Below are 20,100 nucleotides of genomic sequence, written 5' to 3'. Positions count from 1 at the left end.
GCAGCTCTAGAAAAGGTAAAAAGACCAAAAAAAAAAAAGTGACAACCTGGGATTCTTAACCTGCTCAGCCACCAGGGCACTCCGTGATTTACATATTTATTGCTGTCTTCCCTTCACCAGAATGTAAGCTCTACAGAGGCAAAGCAATCCTTATCTTGTTCTTGGGTGCATGTCCAGCCCTCAGAACAGTCTGTGGCATTTAGCAGGTTCTCAATAAATACGTGTCCAATGTACTCCAATGTTTATTGCAGCATTATTTACAATAGCCAAAACATGGAAACAACCTAAATGTCCATCGATAGAGGCGTGGATCAAGAAGATGTGGTACATATATACAATGGAATATTACTCAGCCATTAAAAAGAACGAAATACCTGCATTTTTAGCAACTTAGCATCATGCTAAGTGAAGTTAGAAATACAATGAGACACCAACATCAAATGTTTTCACTGACATGCGGAATTTGAAAAAAGGATAGACTGAACTTTGCAGAACAGATGCTGACTCACAGACATTGCAAAACTTATGGTCTCCGGAGGAGACAGTTTGGGGGTTGGGGAGATGTGCTTGGGCTGTGGGATGGAAATCCTGTGAAATCAGACTGTTATGATCATTATACAACTGCATATGTGATAAATTCATTTGAGTAATAAAAATAAATAAATAAATACGTGTCCAGTGAATGAATAAATGAATGAATACCGAGACCCAAAATTTTGGGCTGGAAGTCTCTGTGCTGTTGGGGGCTCCTCCTGAGAGCTGCAGGTTGGAAGAGGGATTGAAAGTGCGGGGAATGGCCGCACAGGACGCACGGGCTTCCAAGGAAGCGTTCGAGGAACTACATTTCCCATGAAGCTCTGGGCGCAGAAGGGCTGCGGGAGCTGCCGGGAAAGGTATACGTGTTGGATGCCAGGTTTGGTGCCGGAAGGATGGCCGCTCAACGAGGTGGGCTCTTAGCCGGGGTGCTGGCAAGCGTGGGGGGGTGGGTCGAGTGCTTGGACCCTTCCCGACCTGAAATGCCGGGTCGAACCCTCCCGTGGGGCTCTGCGGAAAGATGGATGGATGCCGGGTAGAGGAGGGGGCACTTCAGGTGGGAACAGAGCCGTTATTGCAGCCCTATAAGGAGAGCCTTCAGGGGAGGGGGCTGCGCGTGGGTCATTTCAAGAGCGGGTGCAGTGGAAGAGATTCCTCCCACTCCCTCTCCGTCACCTCAGCACAACAGCCTCATATCAGCAAAAGGTCCTTACTGCCCGTCTTACACATACGAACAGTGAGGCCTGCAAAGGTGCCTCAGCAACCTACAAATCCGTTATTTGACTCTATCCCCCAGACAAAACCCTCAGCTCGGTCTAGTTTCCCCGAAACAGGAGGGTCAGGTCTCAGGAATGGAGTGGAAGCTGACGTTCAATCTGTATCCCCAGTATTCCCACTTTCCTGTGTGGTGCAGCAGTATGCCTGGGGGAAGATGGGTTCCAACAGTGAAGTGGCTAGGCTGCTGGCTAGCAGTGATGCACTGGCTCAGATCTCAGAGGACAAGCCATATGCAGAGGTAAGACCCAGCTGTATTTCAGTCTACTTTACCAGCAGGTGAGACCAAGGGACTCCTCCACTCAAAGGGGTGGGGGGTGGTGCAGTCAGGTAGATCAGCAGGGAAGGGAAAACAGCAAAGACAGAGGAGGTCCTCTTGCCTCCTTAGGTCTGTGCAGGTTGATGAACCTAGATGGTAGCACCAAAAGAAGTGAGGTTTTGTCATAATAGACTGGGAATTCCAGTACCCTCCTTCCTCACCCAAGAACTCTCAGCACTTAATAAGTTTTATCTTATTTATTTTACATTTTTAGCACTTACTGAAATTTTTTTTTTGGTCTTTTTTTTGCCTTTTCTAGGGCCGCTCCCATGGCATATGGAGGTTCCCTGGCTAGGGGTCTAATTGCAGCTATAGCCGCCAGCCTATGCCACAGCCACAGCAACTCGGGATCCGAGCCGAGTCTGCAACCTACACCACAGCTCACAGCAATGCCGGATCCTTAACCCACTGAGCAAGGCCAGGGATTGAACCCGCAACCTCATGGTTCCTAGTCGGATTTGTTAACCACTGCACCACGACAGGAACTCCCAGCACTTACTGAATTTAATTCAGTCCTCCTTGACAATTAAAATTTTTACTCTAACTTTGACACTTTTAATGGCCTAAAATATATGTATTTCTCCTGCCCATTTAGTAGAGAAAAAGTGAAAGCACAGAAAGTCTTTAGTCTGTACTTTTGAGACTGGAATAAATTAATGTTAACCCCAGAGTTCCTGTCTTGGCTCAGTGGTTAACGAATCCGACTAGGAACCATGAGGTTGCAGGTTTGATCCCTGGGCTTGCTCAGTGGGTTAAGGGATCCGACATTGCTGTGAGCTGTGGTGTAAGTCGCAGATGCAGGTCAGATCCCGCGTTGCTGTGGCTCTGGCATAGGCCGGCGGCTGCGGCTCCTACTGGACCCCTAGCCTGGGAACGTCCATATGCCATGGGAGCGGCCCTAGAAATGGCAAAAAGACAAAAAAAAAAAAAAAAAAAGAATGTTAACCCCTTATAGAGTCATGTAAATGAGTCAGAGATTTTCAGTGACCTTAACTGTGTAGGTTTTGTTCTCATTGGAGATTTCCAGTGACCTTAACAGTGCAGGTTTTGTTCTCATTGGACAGATGAGGAAACTGAGACCCAGGAAATAACTAGCCGTAACCTCCCCAGTTGGAGGCAAAGCCTGGACTAGGGTTTGGGTCTCTTGACTCCTGGGCTTCTGTGGTCTCTTGCTCCCATAGATATCTGTGATGGTACGAGCATTTGTACCCATTCCTGGAAGGCCCCTCTCAGAACTTAGCTGCTCTGTGGGGAGCACAGGGTTACAAATTGGGGCAGGCCAACTGGTGGTGCCAGATTCTTCCTTTTTTCCTCCCAAGTTTCCTGTTTTTTACAGCTGTGGATGGGGACCCACCCCAGGGGAGATTCCAAGATCCTTGACAACCGCATCTCACAGAAGACCCTAGGCCAGTGGATTGCTGAGAACCAGGAGTGCTTGGGTTCGAAGGTCAAGGACACCTTCAGTGGCAAGCTGCCCTTCCTCTTCAAAGTGCTGTCAGTTGAAACGGCCTTGTCCATCCAGGCACACCCTAACAAGGTAGAGAATCAGAGTAGGGCGCAGAGGTCAGGGTAGAGAAGAGCTTATGTCAAGGCCTTCCTACAACTTTGACTGCTGCTTTTACCCTGACCGTGTCAACTCCAGCCCAATACTAAGTCCAGGCCTGACAACTCCCAATTTAGCTCTGCAAAGCCAGTTGATGGTGACACATGTTGGCAGTTAAGTCTAAGTGAACAGCCGAGCAGCCTGTGCCAGGGGAGCTTCTTCAAGCTTATTCCTGGGCTCCCCTCAGCCATCCTAGGACTATTTATATCTGCCATTTTTCCATCTGGCTCTCTGAGTTCACCTTCTAGGGCAGGGCAGGTATCCTAGTCATTACCTCACTTCCACCCCCATAGTCTTTTTATACAAGCCCGTGAGTCACACCTTTTAAGCGTTTGTCCAGACTCCTCATTTCTCAATGAGCAAAGTAAGACCCAGAGAAGAGAGATTTACGCAGTCATACAGCTTGTTAGTGTCACAGCTTGGCTTGATGTCTGAGTTTCCTATTCGTACTCTATGTCTCTTAAAGCTTGCCCCAGCTCTCCTCCAGATTTGGCCCATGTGCCTGCCTTGGGTTGGCTGAACTCTGAGTTTCCGAATTATGCCTTGACTGGGCTCATTGCCAGAGGTAGGAAGCCACTGCTCTCTGGCAACTGGGGAAGGTAGAGAGCAAGTACTGGGTGGGACTGGTGTCCTCTTAGATGATTATGCACCTTAGCCATCCTCCTCTTCCCCTGGCTATCCCACAGGAGCTGGCAGAGAAGCTGCACCTGCAGGCTCCACAGCACTACCCTGATGCCAACCATAAGCCAGAGATAGCCATTGCCCTCACCTCCTTCCAGGGCTTATGTGGCTTCCGGCCAGTTGAAGAGATTGTGACCTTTCTGACGAGTAAGGTTGGGCAAAATGCTAAGAGCATGCATATTGGGTCCAGGTGCATGGGCAACCCAGGGCAGAGCTGGAACAGTGGCAGAGAGTAGAGGCTGAATGTCATAGGAACTGAGGGGTTGGTTGGCCTCATGAAGTCTTGACGCCCCTGGTGCAGGCCCATGAGACCAGGCTCATGTATAGTTGCTGAGGGCTGGTGGTGAGCAGCTGGTTTTCACTGCAAAGCATGCATAGCATTGCCTGCCCCCTTAGGGATGAGATGGGGAGGCCTCTTCCAGTTTCCCACTTTTGTGGGTTCCATCTTAACCATTCCTGATGTGGCCCCTGACCTTCCTGCAGAGGTGCCCGAGTTCCAGTTTCTAATTGGAGACAGTGCAGCAACACAGCTGAAGCAGAGCATAAGCCATGACTCCCAGGCTGTGGCCTCTGCTCTGCGGAGCTGTTTCTCCCATCTGATGAATAGCGAAAAGAAGGTAGTGGTGGAGCAGCTCAACCTGTTGGTGAAGCGGATCTCCCAACAAGGTGGGTGTTTTAGGCCTGCGTGTAATGCCCTGGCGTGGACCCCTGGCACAGACACTGGGCTATGGGGCTACGATTCTCAACTCAGTTAGAACTAGCCTGACTTAGCTGGCCTGATAGCGAGTTAGCATTTCTTCCCCAGTCTTTGTGGAGCAGGGCCCTCATTTGAGTGCTGCTTCCTAAGTGACCACTTTCTCTAGATGGCTGGCCTGAAGGACTATTAGGTGTCCACCCAGGTGTTCTGAGATCTCCCCAGCCCTGTAGCTGCTCTCCATGTGTGGTTTTATACTTTGGGGCTGGAGAGCAGGAGGGGGACAGAGGGATCTTCTTTCTACTCTGCCTGAAGTGCAGAGCTCTCAATTGTAGATCTTTCCTTCAGTTACCTGCTCTGTGCCCAACCTTGTGCTAACTCAGGAGAGTTCAGGAAATGACCGTGATGGGTGTGGTCATGTCACCTCTGGGCTGGGGAGTCAATATAAGCAGTGAAAACCAAGGCAGAACGGATTCTCTGCTAGGAGCTTATGTGGCATACATGACAAGGCCCCAGCCCCTTCTATAAGCGACTCTGGAGTTCTGGTTCTATTTCTACACATTTCCCCTACTACTTTTGAGCCACAAGGAACTATTTATTTTACTCAATCATACATTATTATTATTACTTATTTATTTATTTTTCTTAAGGGCAGAACATGCGGCATATGGAAGTTCCCAGGCTAGGGGTCAAATCGGAGCTGCAGTTGCTGGCGTACACCACAGCCATAGCAATGCCAGATACGAGCCGTGTCTGTGACCTATATACCACAACTCAAGGCAAAGCCAGACCGTTAATCCAGTAAGTGGGGCCAGGGATCGAACCCGCATCCTCATGGATACTAGTCAGGTTCGTTACTGCTGAGCCACAATGGGAACTCTCCCTTAGAAGGCTGTTTTTTTTTTTTTTTTTTTTGGTATTTCCCTGCTTGCATGCCTCTCCCTTTAGGGCTTCTTGTACTCACAGGATTGCTGATTACTTCGTCTGGAGCTCCCGTAACACCCTGTTCATATGGCATGTATAGCCCTTAGCACCTGTGAGTAGATATCATCACATGCACACTTGTTCAAACTGGGGTTTTCGCCAGGCTGGGGACCTGTCTCAACCTTTGTGTGTCCCCACAGTGCTTAGCACAGAGTAGGCATTCAGCATGTCTTTGAACAATCCTCTAGTCCAGACCAGGTGATTCTTGCATTATGGCCCTGACACACTCTGCTTTTACTTAGAAACACCATCCTCTTTCTCTGCACACGCGGGGAAATCCAGCTCACCACCCTCCCTTCCTCCCTGCTCAGTTCCCAAGAAGCCTTTCCTCTCCACTCTAGCCCAGGCTGAGCTCACTCTCCCCTGGTCAGCCTCCAGGACACATTTTGGCCCTTGGTTGCATCCTGCCTCATGCCATCTGGGGTGACCAACCACCTCAGTTTGCCTAAGACTGAGTGAATTTCAGTGTTAAAAAAGGGAAAGACCTGGGCTGACTGGGACAGTTGGTCACCCCACATGGAACCCTTGGGTTATCTCCTAACTAGATTGTAAGCTCCTAAAGCAGTAATTCCCAAGCAGGGGACATCGACAATCTGGAGACATTTTTTGTTGTCAAACCTGGGTTTAGGGTACTAGTGATATCTTGTGGGTAGAGGTCAGGGATGCTGCTAAACACCCTATTATGCATAGGACAGCACCCACAACAGAAAGTTAATCTGGGGAGTTCCTGTCATGGCACAGCAGAAACGAATCCGACTAGTAACCATGAGGTTGTAGCTTCGATCCCTGGCCTCATTCAGTGGGTTAAGGATCCGGTGTTTCCATGGGCTGTGGTGTAGGTCGCAGACTTGGCTCAGATCTGGCATGACTGTGGCTGTGGCATAGGCCGACAGCTACAGCTCCAATTAATTAGACCCCTAGCCTGGGAAGTTCCGTATGACGCTGGTGCGGCCCTAAAAAGACCAAAAAAAAGAAAGAAAGAAAGAAAGAAAATCTGACCCCAAATGTCAGTAACGCTGAGATTGAGAAACAGTGTCCTAAATAATACTTTAGCCCTTTTAGTGCTTAGTGTAGTGGTGAACATAGAATAAAAATGGGGAAAACAGGAGTTCCCATCGTGGCTCAGTGGTTAAAGGATCCAGCGTTGCTGTGAGCTGTGGTGTAGGTTGCAGACGTGGCTCGGATTTGGCGTTGCTGTGGCTCTGGCAAAGGCTGGCAGCTACAGCTCTGATTAGACCTCTAGCCTGGGCACCTCCATATGCCATGGGTGCAGCCCCAGAAGAGACCAAAAAGGGGGGGGGCAGGGGTTTTCTTGTGGCACAGCAGGTTAAGGATCTGGCTTTTTCACTGCAGCAGTATGGGTTTGATCCCTGACCCAGGAACTTCCACATGCTGTAGGAGTGGCCAAAAAAAGGGGGGGGGATGGGGGAAGCAGCATCTGTGTAGGCTGGAATATTAAGGCAGGCTGGCCCCCAAAGGGCTGGGGGGTGACTAGAACAGCCCTTGGATTTCTGGACTCTTGTGGGTGGGGACTTCTTTTGCACTTTCCATGGCTGGGATGGGGCTGTGAATACCATTGAGTGTTTGTTCCTAAGTACTCTGTTCCTCAGTGGCTGCTGGAAACAACATGGAAGACATCTGTGGGGAGCTCTTGCTGCAGCTGCACCAGCAGTACCCAGGTGATATTGGGTGCTTTGCCATCTACTTCTTGAACCTGCTTACCCTGAAGCCAGGGGAGGCCATGTTTCTGGAGGCCAACGTGCCCCATGCCTACCTGAAAGGAGGTGAGCCACATTTCAGTAGTGACCCCACTGCCGTCCCTTCAGGTCTTGTTTCCCCATCTGGAAAAATGTGGGAGGGTGTGGTCGAGGAGACCACTTTTTTCTTTTCCTTTTTTTCTTCTTAGGGCTGCATTCGTGGTATGTGGCGGTTCCCAGGCTAGGGGTCTAATTGGAGCTGTAGCTGCCAGCCCACACCACAGCCAGAGCAACATGGTATCCGAGCCCCGTCTGCAACCTACACCACAGATCATTGTAATGCCGGGTCCTTAACCCACTGGGCAAGGCCAGGGATTGAACCTGCGTCATCATGGATGCTAGTCAGAGTCGATGACCACTGAGCCACTATGGGAACTCCGAGACCACCTTTAAAGTCTCTTCTAGCTCTGACCTTGCAGGGTTTCAGGGGTCAGCAGGGAAGTGGCCAGTAGGGATGGTGAATGCCAGCTTGGTTTTGGACACTGCTTGGATCCTCACACCAACCTTGTGAGGTCATGATACTCTTAACGTTAAGCCCTGTCATGTGTGTGGGAACCAAAATTTGAGTCCAAGACTATGGTTTGCTCCCTGTGACACACTGCCTTAACATATCTACAGAGATTTTATGCTAAAATACACGTTGGGAGTTTCTGCGGTGGCACAGTGGGTTAATGATCTGGCTTGTCTGTGTGATGTTGCCAGTTCCATTGCTGGCCCAGCTCAGTGTTAACCCACTGGTTAAGGATCCAGCATTGCCGCAGCTGTGGCATAGGTTGCAGATGCAGCTTGAATTCGAACTTTAGCCTGGGAGCTTCCATATGCTGTGGATGTGGCTGAAAAAGGGGAAAAAAAATACACATTGCTATAGAAGGGTGTCACGTATTGACTGCTGACTCTTTATCCACTCATGGACAGGATTCTGTGGTAGAAGGGGAGAATACAAAGTTTCCAGAGGGTTGGGGTTCCCTCAGGAGTTAACATGACTCTCCTTAAAAATGGTGGGTGACATGTCACCTCTTTTTGGTATCAAATATCTTAGCCCATTATCATAGAAAATGCAATTCACACATTTTTAACTAACTGCAGGGGGCTCATGGTGCTTAGGTTAGGAGGCTCAGCCCTGGAGAGCCAGACACTAAGGCATCCTTCGTTAGCTTAGCCCATGACAACTGTCTGTCCCCAGACTGCGTGGAATGCATGGCATGTTCAGACAACACGGTGCGTGCTGGCCTGACACCCAAGTTCATCGATGTGTCGACTCTGTGTGAAATGCTCAGCTATACCCCCAGCCCCAGCCAGGACAGGCTCTTCCCTCCAACACAGAGTCAAGAAGACCCTTACCTCGTTATCTATGACCCCCCTGTGCCAGACTTCACTGTTATGAAGATGGAGGTGAGTGGGGGCTGTGGTGAGTGTCTGTTGTGTGGTATGAACAATGCAGGCAAGAGCCACAATATAGCGTATACCTGGGGCTGGGTTTCCTTTCCACCAAGCTCATGTGGGGGAATGGCCACAGGGCCTGCCCACTCCTCTAGCAGGGACCAGACAAGGGCATCCATGCTGACAACCCGAGCAGTGGAGAAGGCAGCACAGCTCTCCCGCCCACTGCCCTTGGGGTTGTCCAGGGCCCCCTGTGAGCTGACAGTAGCTCAGACTTGCTGTTTTTTTCTGCCCAGGTACCTGGCTCCGTTCCTGAATACAAGGTCTTGGCACTAGACTCTGCCAGCATTCTCTTGATGGTTCAGGGAACAGTGACAGCCAGCACCCCCACAGCCCAGGCAACTATCCCCCTGCAGCGTGGCGGGGTGCTCTTCATTGGGGCCAATGAGAGTGTGTCACTGAAGCTCACTATGCCTGAGGACCTGCTGATGTTCCGTGCCTGCTGTCTACTGTAGAGACCACAGCCGTCCTGGCTTTCCTCTGCCAGTCACCCTACCTCCTGGCCAGCCTCACCTCTTCAGACCCAGCCCAAATCCCTTCCCTGCTCTGAGTTCTTTGGGTATACCCTGCAAGAGCAGGGTAGAGGAGTAAGCTTCAAAGTACTGATTCCTGAGCAGCCCTAGCCTGAACCGTCTTCTTCTGGGGGCAGAATCTGAGGACTAAGGGCTGACACTTCCCTTGTATTCTAGCTACCCTTGAGCTGGGCTCCCCTCAATGCAGGAAGCAGTAGCTCTGTTCCAGCCTGTAGCATTAGGCAGGATGGTGAAACCTGTGATTAGCTCAGCATCAGTCAGAGCAAGACAATTAATTTCTAAGAACAGGGTTCTGGCCCTGGGACTGCCTATTTCCTCAGCTGCAGAGAAGGAGGGGAAGGGAAGGCCTGGGGACTAACGTTGCTTACTCTGGCTCTGTCAAAGCAATTAAAGATCACTTGTGTTGAGGCCTGTGGGCTAAGAGCACTCAGCCTTTGCCATTCCAGTCCCTGAAGTGGGCTGAAAGAGCCCTCCCTGGATGTTGTCCAGTTTTTGCTTTATTCTTATATCAAACATTTCCCTGAAGTAGGCAGGCTAAGACTCCTGTGGACTTTATTTTTGATTTTCTTTTATTTTTTGCCGGAGGGGGGAGGGGGGTGCACCCATGGCATATGGAAGTTCCCAGGCTAAGGGTCTAATTGGAGCTGTAGCTACTGGCCTACACCACAGCCATAGCAGTGCAGCATCCAGGCCCTGGCCTATACCATAGCTCATGACAATGCTGGATCCCTGAACCACTGAGTGAGGGCAGGGATCAAACCCACATCCTCATGGATACTAGATGGATTCATTTCTGCTGCACTGTAACAGGAACTCCTCCTGTGGCCTTTTAAAGGAAGGTGTGGGACAGAGGGCCTGCTATAGTCTCTGCTGCAGAGCCTGGAAGCAAGCCTTGGGCCCTCCAGCCCTGCAGACAGTGGAAGGTGGGTTTAAGGATAGGTGTTGTCAGTGCAAGATTCTTCTCTCCTGTGTTTTAGTTGGCCTTAGCTAAGGCAGGGATCCTCAAGCTGAGGCCAGCAAGCTGGATCTGGTCATGCCCACTCACATACTATCCAGCTGTCAGCTGCTGTCCAGGCAAAGCTGAGTAGGAACGCCAGACTGTATGGCCTGTAAAGCCAAGTGTACTGACTGGCCATTCACACAGAAAGTTTGTCAACCACTTCTCTAGAGTACACTCAGTCACTCTAGAGACAGGATAATCTGATTAGTGTTGTGAAGAGAAAACTAGCTACTTTTTCTCTTCACTGGTAGGAAGTACCAAGGAGGACATCCGCTCACCTTGTGCCTACCCTCTAGAGGTGGGACACACCCTTGCAGGAGGTTGCACATGTTTTGCCATTGAAGTTCCTAACTGCCAGTCTCAGAATCCTGTCACCTTATAGTAGGCAGAGACCCAGGTTAGTGGCTCCTTCCTGTGGGGTAAGGGATCAGACTTGCACAAAAGGACCTTTCTGGGCTGTTGCCTGCATTAGACCTGTAGGATGGAATTCCAGGAAAACACCTTCAAAAGTTGAGCCGGGAGTTCCCTTGTGGCGCAGTGGGTTAAGGAACTGGCATTGTCCCTGCAGTAGCTCAGGTTGCTGCTGTGGCATGAGTTCAATCCCTGGCCCTAGAACTTCCACATGTCTCAGGTGTGGCCAAAAAAAAAAAGTTCTAGCTAATCTGTTCTGGGTTCTTTTTGGCCTTTAGTAAATTAAATAAAAACCTGGGAAGAAAGGATCTGCTAAAGGAAACTCATTTTTTTTCCTTTTTAGGTCTGCACCTGCAGCATATGGAACTTCCCAGGCTAGGGGTTGAATCAGAGTTATAGATGCCAGCCTACACCACAGCCACAGCAGCACCAGATCTTAACACACTGAGCGAGGCCAGGGATTGAACCTGCGTCCTCATAGATACTGGTCATTCATTTCCGCTGAGCCATGACAGGAACTCCCAGGAAACTCATTCTAAAGAGAAGTGATATGCAAAGGCCTATTCCATCCATGGTCTTCAGTGAGCAGGCCTGAAAACGACACCCACTGGGAAAAGAAGAGGTCCTTAGAGGAACGGTCACAGTTGGGGCGATTAGGCTATTTCTTCATTTCAGAATTCAAAAAGGGAATGACTGAATGGTCTAGGCCTTTCTTAAAAATTCTAGTGCAACACAGACGGCTCAACTAGCATGATTGTGTTTATTCTTATAAACTTACAGAGCCGTAGAAGCCTAAGCCAGGAGTTCTATAGAGTATTCTGTAAACACCATACAGGACCGCTCCCATCTGTGAGGTAAGCCTGAATACACCTTGACTCCCCAGGGCACTGTCACCTGCAAAACACCCAGCACTGTTAATTAAGGCAGTTTGGTTCTAGGTACCTTGGTGCCTTTACTGGTGACATTTTAGCCTGTGGCTTCTAGCCCAAGACAATTGACCAATTCTACCCTGCCTCCCTGCATGGTGTTCCGGAAATTTTTTCTATAAAAGTAATGCCTACCAGACAAGGTCAACCAGCTCTAGAACATTCCAGGGACAAGTGCAACCCAAAATACCAGTGTTGATTTATAGCAATGACCACTGGAGGTCTTAGTCTTGAGGTCCCACTGCTACCCTCACTCCCAGAAGCTGTCACTCAGGCTACACTGTCCTAACCAAATGAAGCAACAAACTGGGCATGTTCCCAAGTTGGGGCCCACCTCAATCCTGACTACCATACCCCTCATGATTTTAGACAGGAAAAAAAGAGGAACCACTGAAAAACTAAATTCCAGAGAGAGACCTGGTATAGCAAGAGATGCTATTTAGTGGGAGATTAGGCCTGTGTTGCACCCAGAGGTTTACTCTATAAAGTCTAACCCCAAGTATGCACTGTGAGGCCCATGCTGTGGTCAGAGGCATCTAGATGCAACTGAATGGCCCTTACTAGGGTGAAGGGAGGCCCTGTGCAATGGCAAGATTATCTCCTTGGGTAGGGGCCTTGGGAGCTTCCACAGGTCCCTCCTCACTGTGAGCCTCCATCTATGCCAAAGCCCACACAGAGCTGTGCTAGTATACATATCCACTGCTCCTCAAGTTTAAAAAGCTGAACAAGTGGTAAGGCCCCTCACTGCTCCTGCAGCTCCCTCTGCTGGTAACCAAAAACTGCAGGCCTCTGGGGCAAGCTCCAGAACCTTCATCCTAACGTAGCTTAAAGACTAGATACTGTCTGACCAAGGTGAACAGTGGCAACCAAAGAAAGACAAATTTTGTCTGCACGGTAGAGCAGTTTTCCTCTAACTATTGATGGAGTGACTGGAGTCACTGAACAGACAGTTGGACCAGCTGGGGCTGCTCTGAGTCCAGGGATTCTGGAAGCCTTGATGAGGCTGTGCCATCAAGCAACCTGCTGTACTCCCTGCCCTAGTCAAACAGGCATGATGTAAAGAGGCCAAAGGGCCTGCTTTATGCTCTCTTGAAGGTAAGGTGTAACCCATCCTGGAACTAGGAAGAGGAAGAGAGCGTATGAAATGCCTTGAACTGAACTGGTCCCAAATAAATTCTTGTTCAAAGATTCTCTTGCAAAAGCCATAAAATGCCTTTTATATTCTGCCTCCATATATTACACCACCAGGACAGCCTGGGCACAAAAGCTCTCTTTTCCCTCCATAGAGCATGATGACAAATACTAGTCAAGATGTCTGCAAGTTTTTCTGTTAGCCAGCTTTGTCTCTCACCATAAGAACCAGAATTCCTCTGTTCTTGCCCTTATTAAAGTGGTTTCTCCAAACTCTGCTCCAGCAGCAGAGGAAAACTCCAGAATTCTACTTATTACCCTATGGCTCAGATGGGGGCCTCTGGCTAAGAAGCACCAGGTGAGGGGTAACTGCAGGTCACTGACTTTCCTAGAGCATCAGTGCTTCCAGTGTTTTGGGGCTGATGACAGTTCCCACCACACTCTGTCACCCCTGATGGGCCAAGTGGACTCTGCAGGCATGGTGAGCAGGACCCATCTTAGGGGATTTTGTCTACTGGAGGGTACAGGAGGAAGAGTTCCCAGGACAGCACCAGCAGCAGGAGCATGTTGAAGAGGCCATAGGTTTGGGGGGGATAAGGTCCAAGTCCTCATCATCTGGAATCTCATCCAGGTGATACCCATCCTGGAGCAGCTGCCGGCTCACATCCTGGTTCACCTGCTAAGAGCGTGAGAGGAGACAACTATAAGCCAGGCTGCAAATGACTGCTGCTCAAAAGGGTGACCCACATTTCCTTACTGAGGCTTCCTGTCCACACTCCACCCTCAGGCCAATCCCACACATCCCTGGACTACAGGAGGAAGTGCCACCTTTTCCTACCTGTGCCTCACCCTGTACTGAGCCAGTACTGTCCAAGCTGCCTTGTCACTTGCCTCCAAGGAAACTGCCCTCACTAAAGAATCCTGAGGGAGCTGATGAAAGTATCAGATTCCAGATTATATTTGTAAGTCAAGCCCTAACCATTCCCACTGAGAACCCAGGTTGGTCCCTATGAGGGCTGAAGAATATGGAACAATGTACCAGAACTATGGGTTAGAGTAGAACAGGGTGCAGAATGGCTTTTTCTGCACTGCCAGTAAGACATGTTATTCTTTGATGCCAACAGAGCTCATTCCTTGCAAAGTGGAACCTGTTAGCCTGGCTTCACCAGTTCCACTGAGCAGAAGGAAAATGAGCCTAGGAAGTCTAGGCCTTTCTCTGGCTCTCAGCTAATTTTTCTCTTCAGTTTTAACAATCTTAGGCATCCAGACATTCAAAGAAGATACAATTTTCAAACTGCCTGTATTCTTTTTGGCAGAAACTCAGGGGTTATCCAAGGGTTTCCAGGAAAATAAGGACAAGATACCAGCAGTATAGTCTTCATCCCAGCACTTCACCTCTATCAAAGGCAGTAAGATGCACATGCCAGGACTTTACATCCCTGGTTTTGTTTTTTTTTTGCTTGTTAGGGCTGCACCCACGGCATATGGAGGTTCCCAGGCTAGGGGTCTAATCAGAGCTACAGCTGCTATCCTACACCACAGCCACAGCAACGCAGGATCCGAGCCATGTCTGTGACCTACACCACAGCTCACGGCAACACCAGATCCTTAACCCATTAAGCAAGGCCAGGGATCGAACCCGCAACCTCATGGTTCCTAGCTGGATTCGTTTCCACTGCGCCACACAGGAACTCCACATTCCTGTGTTTTTGTGTAGGACAATCACTCTGGAAACATGTCCAAAAGGCCAGCCCAGGAGTATCTCAGTCTCAGTTCTCATAGATGGAACAACTGAAGGAATAGAAGTTGTCTGGCTTGGAAGAAAGCAAGCTTGGTGGAAGACAGATGGGGAGGGATGAGAAGGCTTAACTCAGATAAGAAACAATCAAAACAAGGGAGACTAGAATTACTGTGTGACAATGGAGGCAGGACTAGGACTACTACATCCAAGCTGCAGGCGACATCTGAAATTAGTAAGGAAGACTTAAGAGCTACCTGAATTGTGTGTTGGGGTAGGAGGTGGAGATAGGCAGCCAGATTTCTTGGAGACACTGAATACCCAATTACAATGAGCATTCAAACAAGTAGAGGGTGGTAAACACTTAGCTGAGATTTATCAAGAGGATTCCTTTTGTAAGTGGTGGCCTGGATTAGAAGACTTGTGAGGTCATTTGCAGCCCTAAGGGTCTGTGGTCTCTTGAACTTTCAACAGCCCTTCTTAGTTAGACACCTTTACTTCTGCTGGGGGGAGAGTGCAGAGTAGAAGACTGGAGGACAAACCACAAGTCTGGCACAGTGCCGTGCATACAGCAGGAACCAGACAAGCATTTGGCAGTGGCAGTGACACTGCCTTCAGCCTGGCCCCACACAGAAAGGCGCTCTGGACTTGCCTCTGCAGAGGAATACCCGGAGGAGTATCTGGATTCCAGCTCCCCATCACTAGAAGATGAAGACAGTCAGATCAGGGAGATGCCTGTGGAGTACAGCTATAAACAGCACGGTGCAGAGCATGCAAAGGGGTTTGGGGGACTTGTGAAGCAAAGACCACACACCATAAAACTCAAGCCCAGAATGTGCCATGAGTATAAATAGCTCCTTCCACTGGCTCCAGCAGGGACAGGGTCACTGGCACTAACAGTGCAGACATTATAGGGTAGGATGATTTCCCCAGATAAGGTTGGTGCTTCAAATCCAAGAGCAGCAAGATGACCTATGAGTCCTCTAAGCAAGCCATCCTGGGAAGGGATAGTGCAGCCCTGGAACATGCACAAAAGGTCTTGGAAGAGACAGGGAATAAGCAAAGCAAGTGATCTGCAATTTTACCCAAATCACTCCCCAAGGGTATTTCCAAGGAGTGCACTTACCTGTCAGAGTCAAGGGACACCAGGTTTTCATCTGGACTCTGACTAAGAGCAGTATAGCCCTTGTTAAACTTCACTGACCTAAGGGGAGATGGGGGGAAAACCAAGCATAGGTAAAGCACCAGCTTTTCGCAGCGAAAGCCAGAGTCCTCACCCTTATGGGAAAAAACCCAACTGATGGCACTACTCCTGACTTGCCTTCTACCTGGTCACACAGCCACCACTGCCTGCCATGTATGTGGCTACAGCTCCTCAGAATATGCACTTCCTCACACCACTCCCCCTGCTGCTCCTGAAGAAAAGCACACCCCCTCTTTAATGAATTGGGAAAAGCCCTGTCTCCCCACCTAATTTAACCAGGGAACAGAAAAAGTTCTTAGGCAAATTCCTTCACCTGCTTTAGCCCTTATTTGTAAGAGAGGCCCTGGATAAAGTCCCACCCAATCCTTAGAGTTTACCATTCTGTTAGAAGCAAACAAACAGCCCTGACTTCCCACACTGCTCTCCATCCTCACTCTTTGGGGCCCCAGCCACTATATTCCTCCCTAACTTAGTGAATGACCCTACTCACTGACAAAACTTATTCCAAAGCCCTTTCCTTGAAATCATCACATTCTAGAAGGAAAAGAAAAGGTGGTTCCTCTTCTCATTTTAATGCAGTGAACCTGACAGGTTGGCTTCAGGGGAATCACTAGTTCGGCCCCTAAACGTGTGTTTGCTTTCTGTCTCCCGGCCTGAACACTAAAGCCTTCTCTGGAAACGGTTGCACAGAGGAAGTGGCGCTTGCTGAGACCTTTTTCCTGAAGAGTCGGGGCGGTTCGGCGCGGCACCCAGCATGCCCTTTCTCCGCAAAACTGCCTTGGCCAGGTCCCGGTGTTTCTCTGGAAGTCAAAGGGCCGCAGTCAGAGGGATCCTCCCCATTCCGCAGTGTATCCCAAACGCCAGGAGCCCGCTCTCCGAACGGATTTTGAGGTGCGGGAGCGGGCTGCAGGTGCCCCTCCAGGGTCGCCCCGGTGCGGCTCCGGAGCCCGCCCGGGGACACAGCAGCCCGCCCCGGCAGAGAACCCCCACCAGGCAGCACTCACGCAACTTGGCCTGAATGGAAGGCGCGCGCGTCACCATGTATGGCCCCCGCTTCTCCACAGCAGCCAGAGTCCGCTCCCCAAGCCGGGGTACTCCAATACCGCTTCGGCCGGAGGGCGGACCTGCAGACCCAGCACCGCTGGGCCGGGGTCCCAGAACGGACGCCAGAACCGCGTGCCCACTGGGCTCCGCTGTCGCCATCGCTTGGCCACGCCCCTCCGGGTGGTGGAGCCCCGCCTCCTGGCTAACCAGCCAGCAACCGGGAAGGAGGCGGTCTCTCCTCGAGCAAGATGGCGGCGCGCGGGCGCAGATTGTACCCGCCTGAGCTTTCCGGTCCCATCAGTTGCGGGGTTGGCTCAATTGTTCCGCCCTTCCGGAGGGTTTGGATTGCTGCAGTCCCGCCTTTCTGGCACACCACGTGCTTTTAGTTGGCCTGAGTTCCTGGCTGTCAAACTAAATTTTTTCTCTAGTGGAAATTAAATATCAATATTTTCGGGGTGGCCGCGGATGTGCACCTGCGGACTTCGAGCTCTTTGCGCCCTGGTGCGCACGCGCTCCTCGTGGTATCTGCGCATGGGTCCTCTTGCCACAGCCGCAGCTCCCCCAGGGCGGACCGGGGAGAGCTTGGATTGAACCAGAAAGAGCAGTAGGAGACAGGAACGTGTCAGCGCCCTTCTCCAGAAAAGAAACTAGGCGCGGGAAAACAGTTTAAAGACCTTGTGGAGGTCACACAACCAGAGACACTGCCTGCGCTGATACTCTAATGTCAAGTCCAGGTTATTTCCAACACCACGCAATGCCTGAGACCTTGGATGAGGCTGACTCTCTCTAGGACTCAGTTTTCACATATTATTATTATTTTTTGTCTTTTTAGGGCCGCACCCGTGGCATATGGAGGTTTCCAGCCTACCGGGTCTAATCGGAGCTACAGCTGCCGGCCTATGCCACAGCCACAGCAACGCGGGATCCAAGCAGTGTCTGCAACCTACACCACAGCTCACGGCAGCGCCGGATCCTTAACCCACTGAGTGAGGCCAGGGGTGGAACCCGCATCCTCATGGCTCTTAGTCGGATTCGTTTCTGCTGCTCCACCGGGAACTCCAGTTTCCACGTTTTAAAATGGAACCAATATCACTACCCTTCTTACAGCGACAAACAAGGGCAAAATAGGCCTTGGGAAGAAGAATGAAAGTGTGTCCAGGCCGGAGCTGTCACAGCTCGTGACTTCTCTGGCCCCCAAGGGATGTGTTTGTAGCTGGCTGGTAAGTAGCTCCAGATCCTTGTAGTAACTGCGAAATCTCATGAGGCTGTCCCAAGGCTAATTTATTAGTCTCCACAGGGTAGTTCAAAAATGTACAACTTATGAGCCTCCAGGGCCACAAAAACAGTTGAGTGGGAGTGTGATTAGGCGGGATAGGAGAAAATAATTTATGACTGCGTTTTTTAAAGTTTTATTTTTTAGAGCCACAGGTGCGGCATATGAAAGTTCCCAGGCTAGGGGTGGAATCAGAGCGGCAGGTGCAGGCCTATGCCACAGCCACATCAACTCGGGATCCTTAGTCTGAATCCTCATGGATACTAGTAGGGTTTGTTTCTGCTGAACCACAATGAGAACTCCTAGAACTAAATTTTTTGAAAAATGAGAAGCAGAGTTCTTTCGTGGCACAGTGAGTTAAGAATCCAGCATTGTCACTACAGCAGCTTGGGTAGCTGCAGTGGCGTGGGTTCCATCCCTGGTCCAGGAACTCCTGTGCCCCCAAAAAGAAAAATCAGAAGCATAAAGGAATGCTATTTTGGTTGATTCCACCATTTTTGACCTCCAGAAGCAACGACTTCATATGACTCAATATTTTCTCCTTTTGACTACTACTTCTGTTAAGCAAATGATGCTTACATTTGGTTGGATTCGCCAGTTAGGTGGTAAACCTGGAATTCGAACCTAGCCTGTGGACTCCAAAGAGGTGGTTTTCCTCATGGCTATTGCTGCCTGTTAAGCTGATGGATATTTCACTAAGGGCCAAAAAAATGTGACCAGAACCTTTCCACATTACAAAATCTCCAGGAACTAGTAGCCAAAAAGTCACCCATCCATGTCACTCTGGGTCTCCCATTACTAGTGCTCAGCTAATTGTTATGTCATTGAATATGAGCCCTGAACCCAGATTTTAATTCTTTATCTGTGTCCTTATTTGAGGAACAGGGATTTTAATAGTACTTGCATAATAGAATTTATAAGGTTAAATCCTAAGGTGCTTGGAATGGTACCTGGCATGTACTAAGTGCTCAAGAAATGTAATCTTAGGAAGTTTACAGTGTTTTAAGTATGTAGTGTTTATTCTCTCATTTCGATTTACCCTCCCCAAGGGCAGACTTCCTTATTTATTTATTTATATTTTTATTTTTTACTTTTCAGGGCAGCACCCACGGCACATGGAAGTTCCCAGGCTAGGGGGTGAATCGGAGCTAGAGCTGCTGGCCTGTGCCACAGCCACAGCGACATGGGATTTGAGCTGTGTCCGTGATCTACACCACAGCTCACAGTAATGCCAGATCATTAACCCAGCAAGGCCAGGGATCAAACCTGTTTCTTCGTGGATACTAGTCGGGTTCATTACCCTGAGCCACTATGAGAACTCCCTATTAGATATTTTATTATCTTTGATGCAATTGTAAATAGGATTGTTTTAATTTCTTTCTGATAGCTTTTAAGTGTATAGAAACAACATATTTCGATACATTGATTTTGTATCTTGATGCTTTACAGTATTTACTAGTTGTGACAGTTTCTTTAGTTGTTTTTTTTTTTTTTTTTTTTTTTTTTTTTTTTTTGCTTTATAGGGCCGCACTCATGGCATATGGAGGTTCCCACGCTAGGGGTCCAGAGCCACAGCAACTCGCTGAGCCGCGTCTACAACCTATACCCCAGTTCACGGCAACACCAGATCCTTAACCCACCGAGCAAGGCCAGGGATCAAACCCGAAACCTCATGGTTCCTAGTCGGATTCGTTAACGACTGAGCCACGACAGGAACTCCTCTTTAGGGTTTTGTTTTGTTTTTTTTAAATATATATCATGTCATCTGCAAATAGTGAGTTTCACTTCTTCCTTACAATCTGGCTATCTTTTCTTTTGCTTGCCCAATTGCTCTGCCTAGGACTTCCAATGCTATATTGAGTAAAAGTGGTGAGAGTGGGCATTCTTGTCTTGTTCCTGATCTTAGAGGAAAAGCTTTCAGTGTTCACCATTGAGTATGCTGTTAGTTGTGGGCTTGTCATATATGACTTTTAGTATGTTGAGGCACATTCTATCCCACGTTGTTGAGTGTCATAAATTAAGCTGAATTTTGTCCTGTGCTTTTTCTCCATCTA

At 49.4% G+C, this 20,100-nt stretch overlaps 2 protein-coding genes across 8 annotated transcripts; one reads left to right on the top strand and one right to left on the bottom strand.

Moving 5' to 3' along the window:
* Window positions 1–826: 826 nt before the first annotated feature.
* On the top strand, window positions 827–12,857 carry MPI (mannose phosphate isomerase). 2 transcript variants are annotated; one of them, XM_084966273.1, is made up of 8 exons: window positions 827–945; window positions 1,422–1,549; window positions 2,924–3,164; window positions 3,917–4,058; window positions 4,395–4,577; window positions 7,200–7,373; window positions 8,530–8,738; window positions 9,023–12,857. In XM_084966273.1, exons 1-8 carry the CDS (start codon window positions 850–852, stop codon window positions 9,239–9,241), a joined length of 1,392 nt encoding a protein of 463 aa, XP_084822399.1. In that variant the 5' UTR covers window positions 827–849; the 3' UTR covers window positions 9,242–12,857. The 2 variants fall into 2 exon arrangements, with proteins under 2 accessions (XP_084822399.1, NP_001240850.1); NM_001253921.1 differs by having other exon boundaries at window positions 902–945; window positions 2,964–3,164; window positions 9,023–9,745.
* FAM219B (family with sequence similarity 219 member B) lies at window positions 9,871–16,950 on the bottom strand. Of its 6 annotated transcripts, none has more exons than XM_005666128.4 (5): window positions 16,734–16,950; window positions 16,442–16,529; window positions 15,652–15,729; window positions 15,178–15,226; window positions 9,871–13,463 (listed from the first exon to the last, which is right to left on the bottom strand). In XM_005666128.4, the coding sequence occupies exons 1-5, from the start codon at window positions 16,930–16,932 to the stop codon at window positions 13,299–13,301; spliced, it is 579 nt and encodes a 192-aa protein (XP_005666185.1). In that variant the 5' UTR covers window positions 16,933–16,950; the 3' UTR covers window positions 9,871–13,298. The 6 variants fall into 6 exon arrangements, 5 of the variants coding, with proteins under 5 accessions (XP_005666185.1, XP_084822470.1, XP_084822471.1 ...); XR_014808992.1 differs by having other exon boundaries at window positions 11,472–13,463; window positions 15,178–15,543; XM_084966345.1 differs by having other exon boundaries at window positions 11,472–13,466; window positions 16,739–16,950.
* Window positions 16,951–20,100: the final 3,150 nt, after the last annotated feature.

Source organism: Sus scrofa, chromosome 7 (assembly GCF_054392235.1).
Source record: "Sus scrofa isolate SSC_HxYL_T2T_F1_AM1 chromosome 7, Sscrofa_HxYL_maternal_Yorkshire_Landrace_v2.0, whole genome shotgun sequence".
NCBI lineage: Eukaryota > Metazoa > Chordata > Mammalia > Artiodactyla > Suidae > Sus > Sus scrofa.
This window is presented reverse-complemented; position numbering and strand designations above follow the sequence as displayed.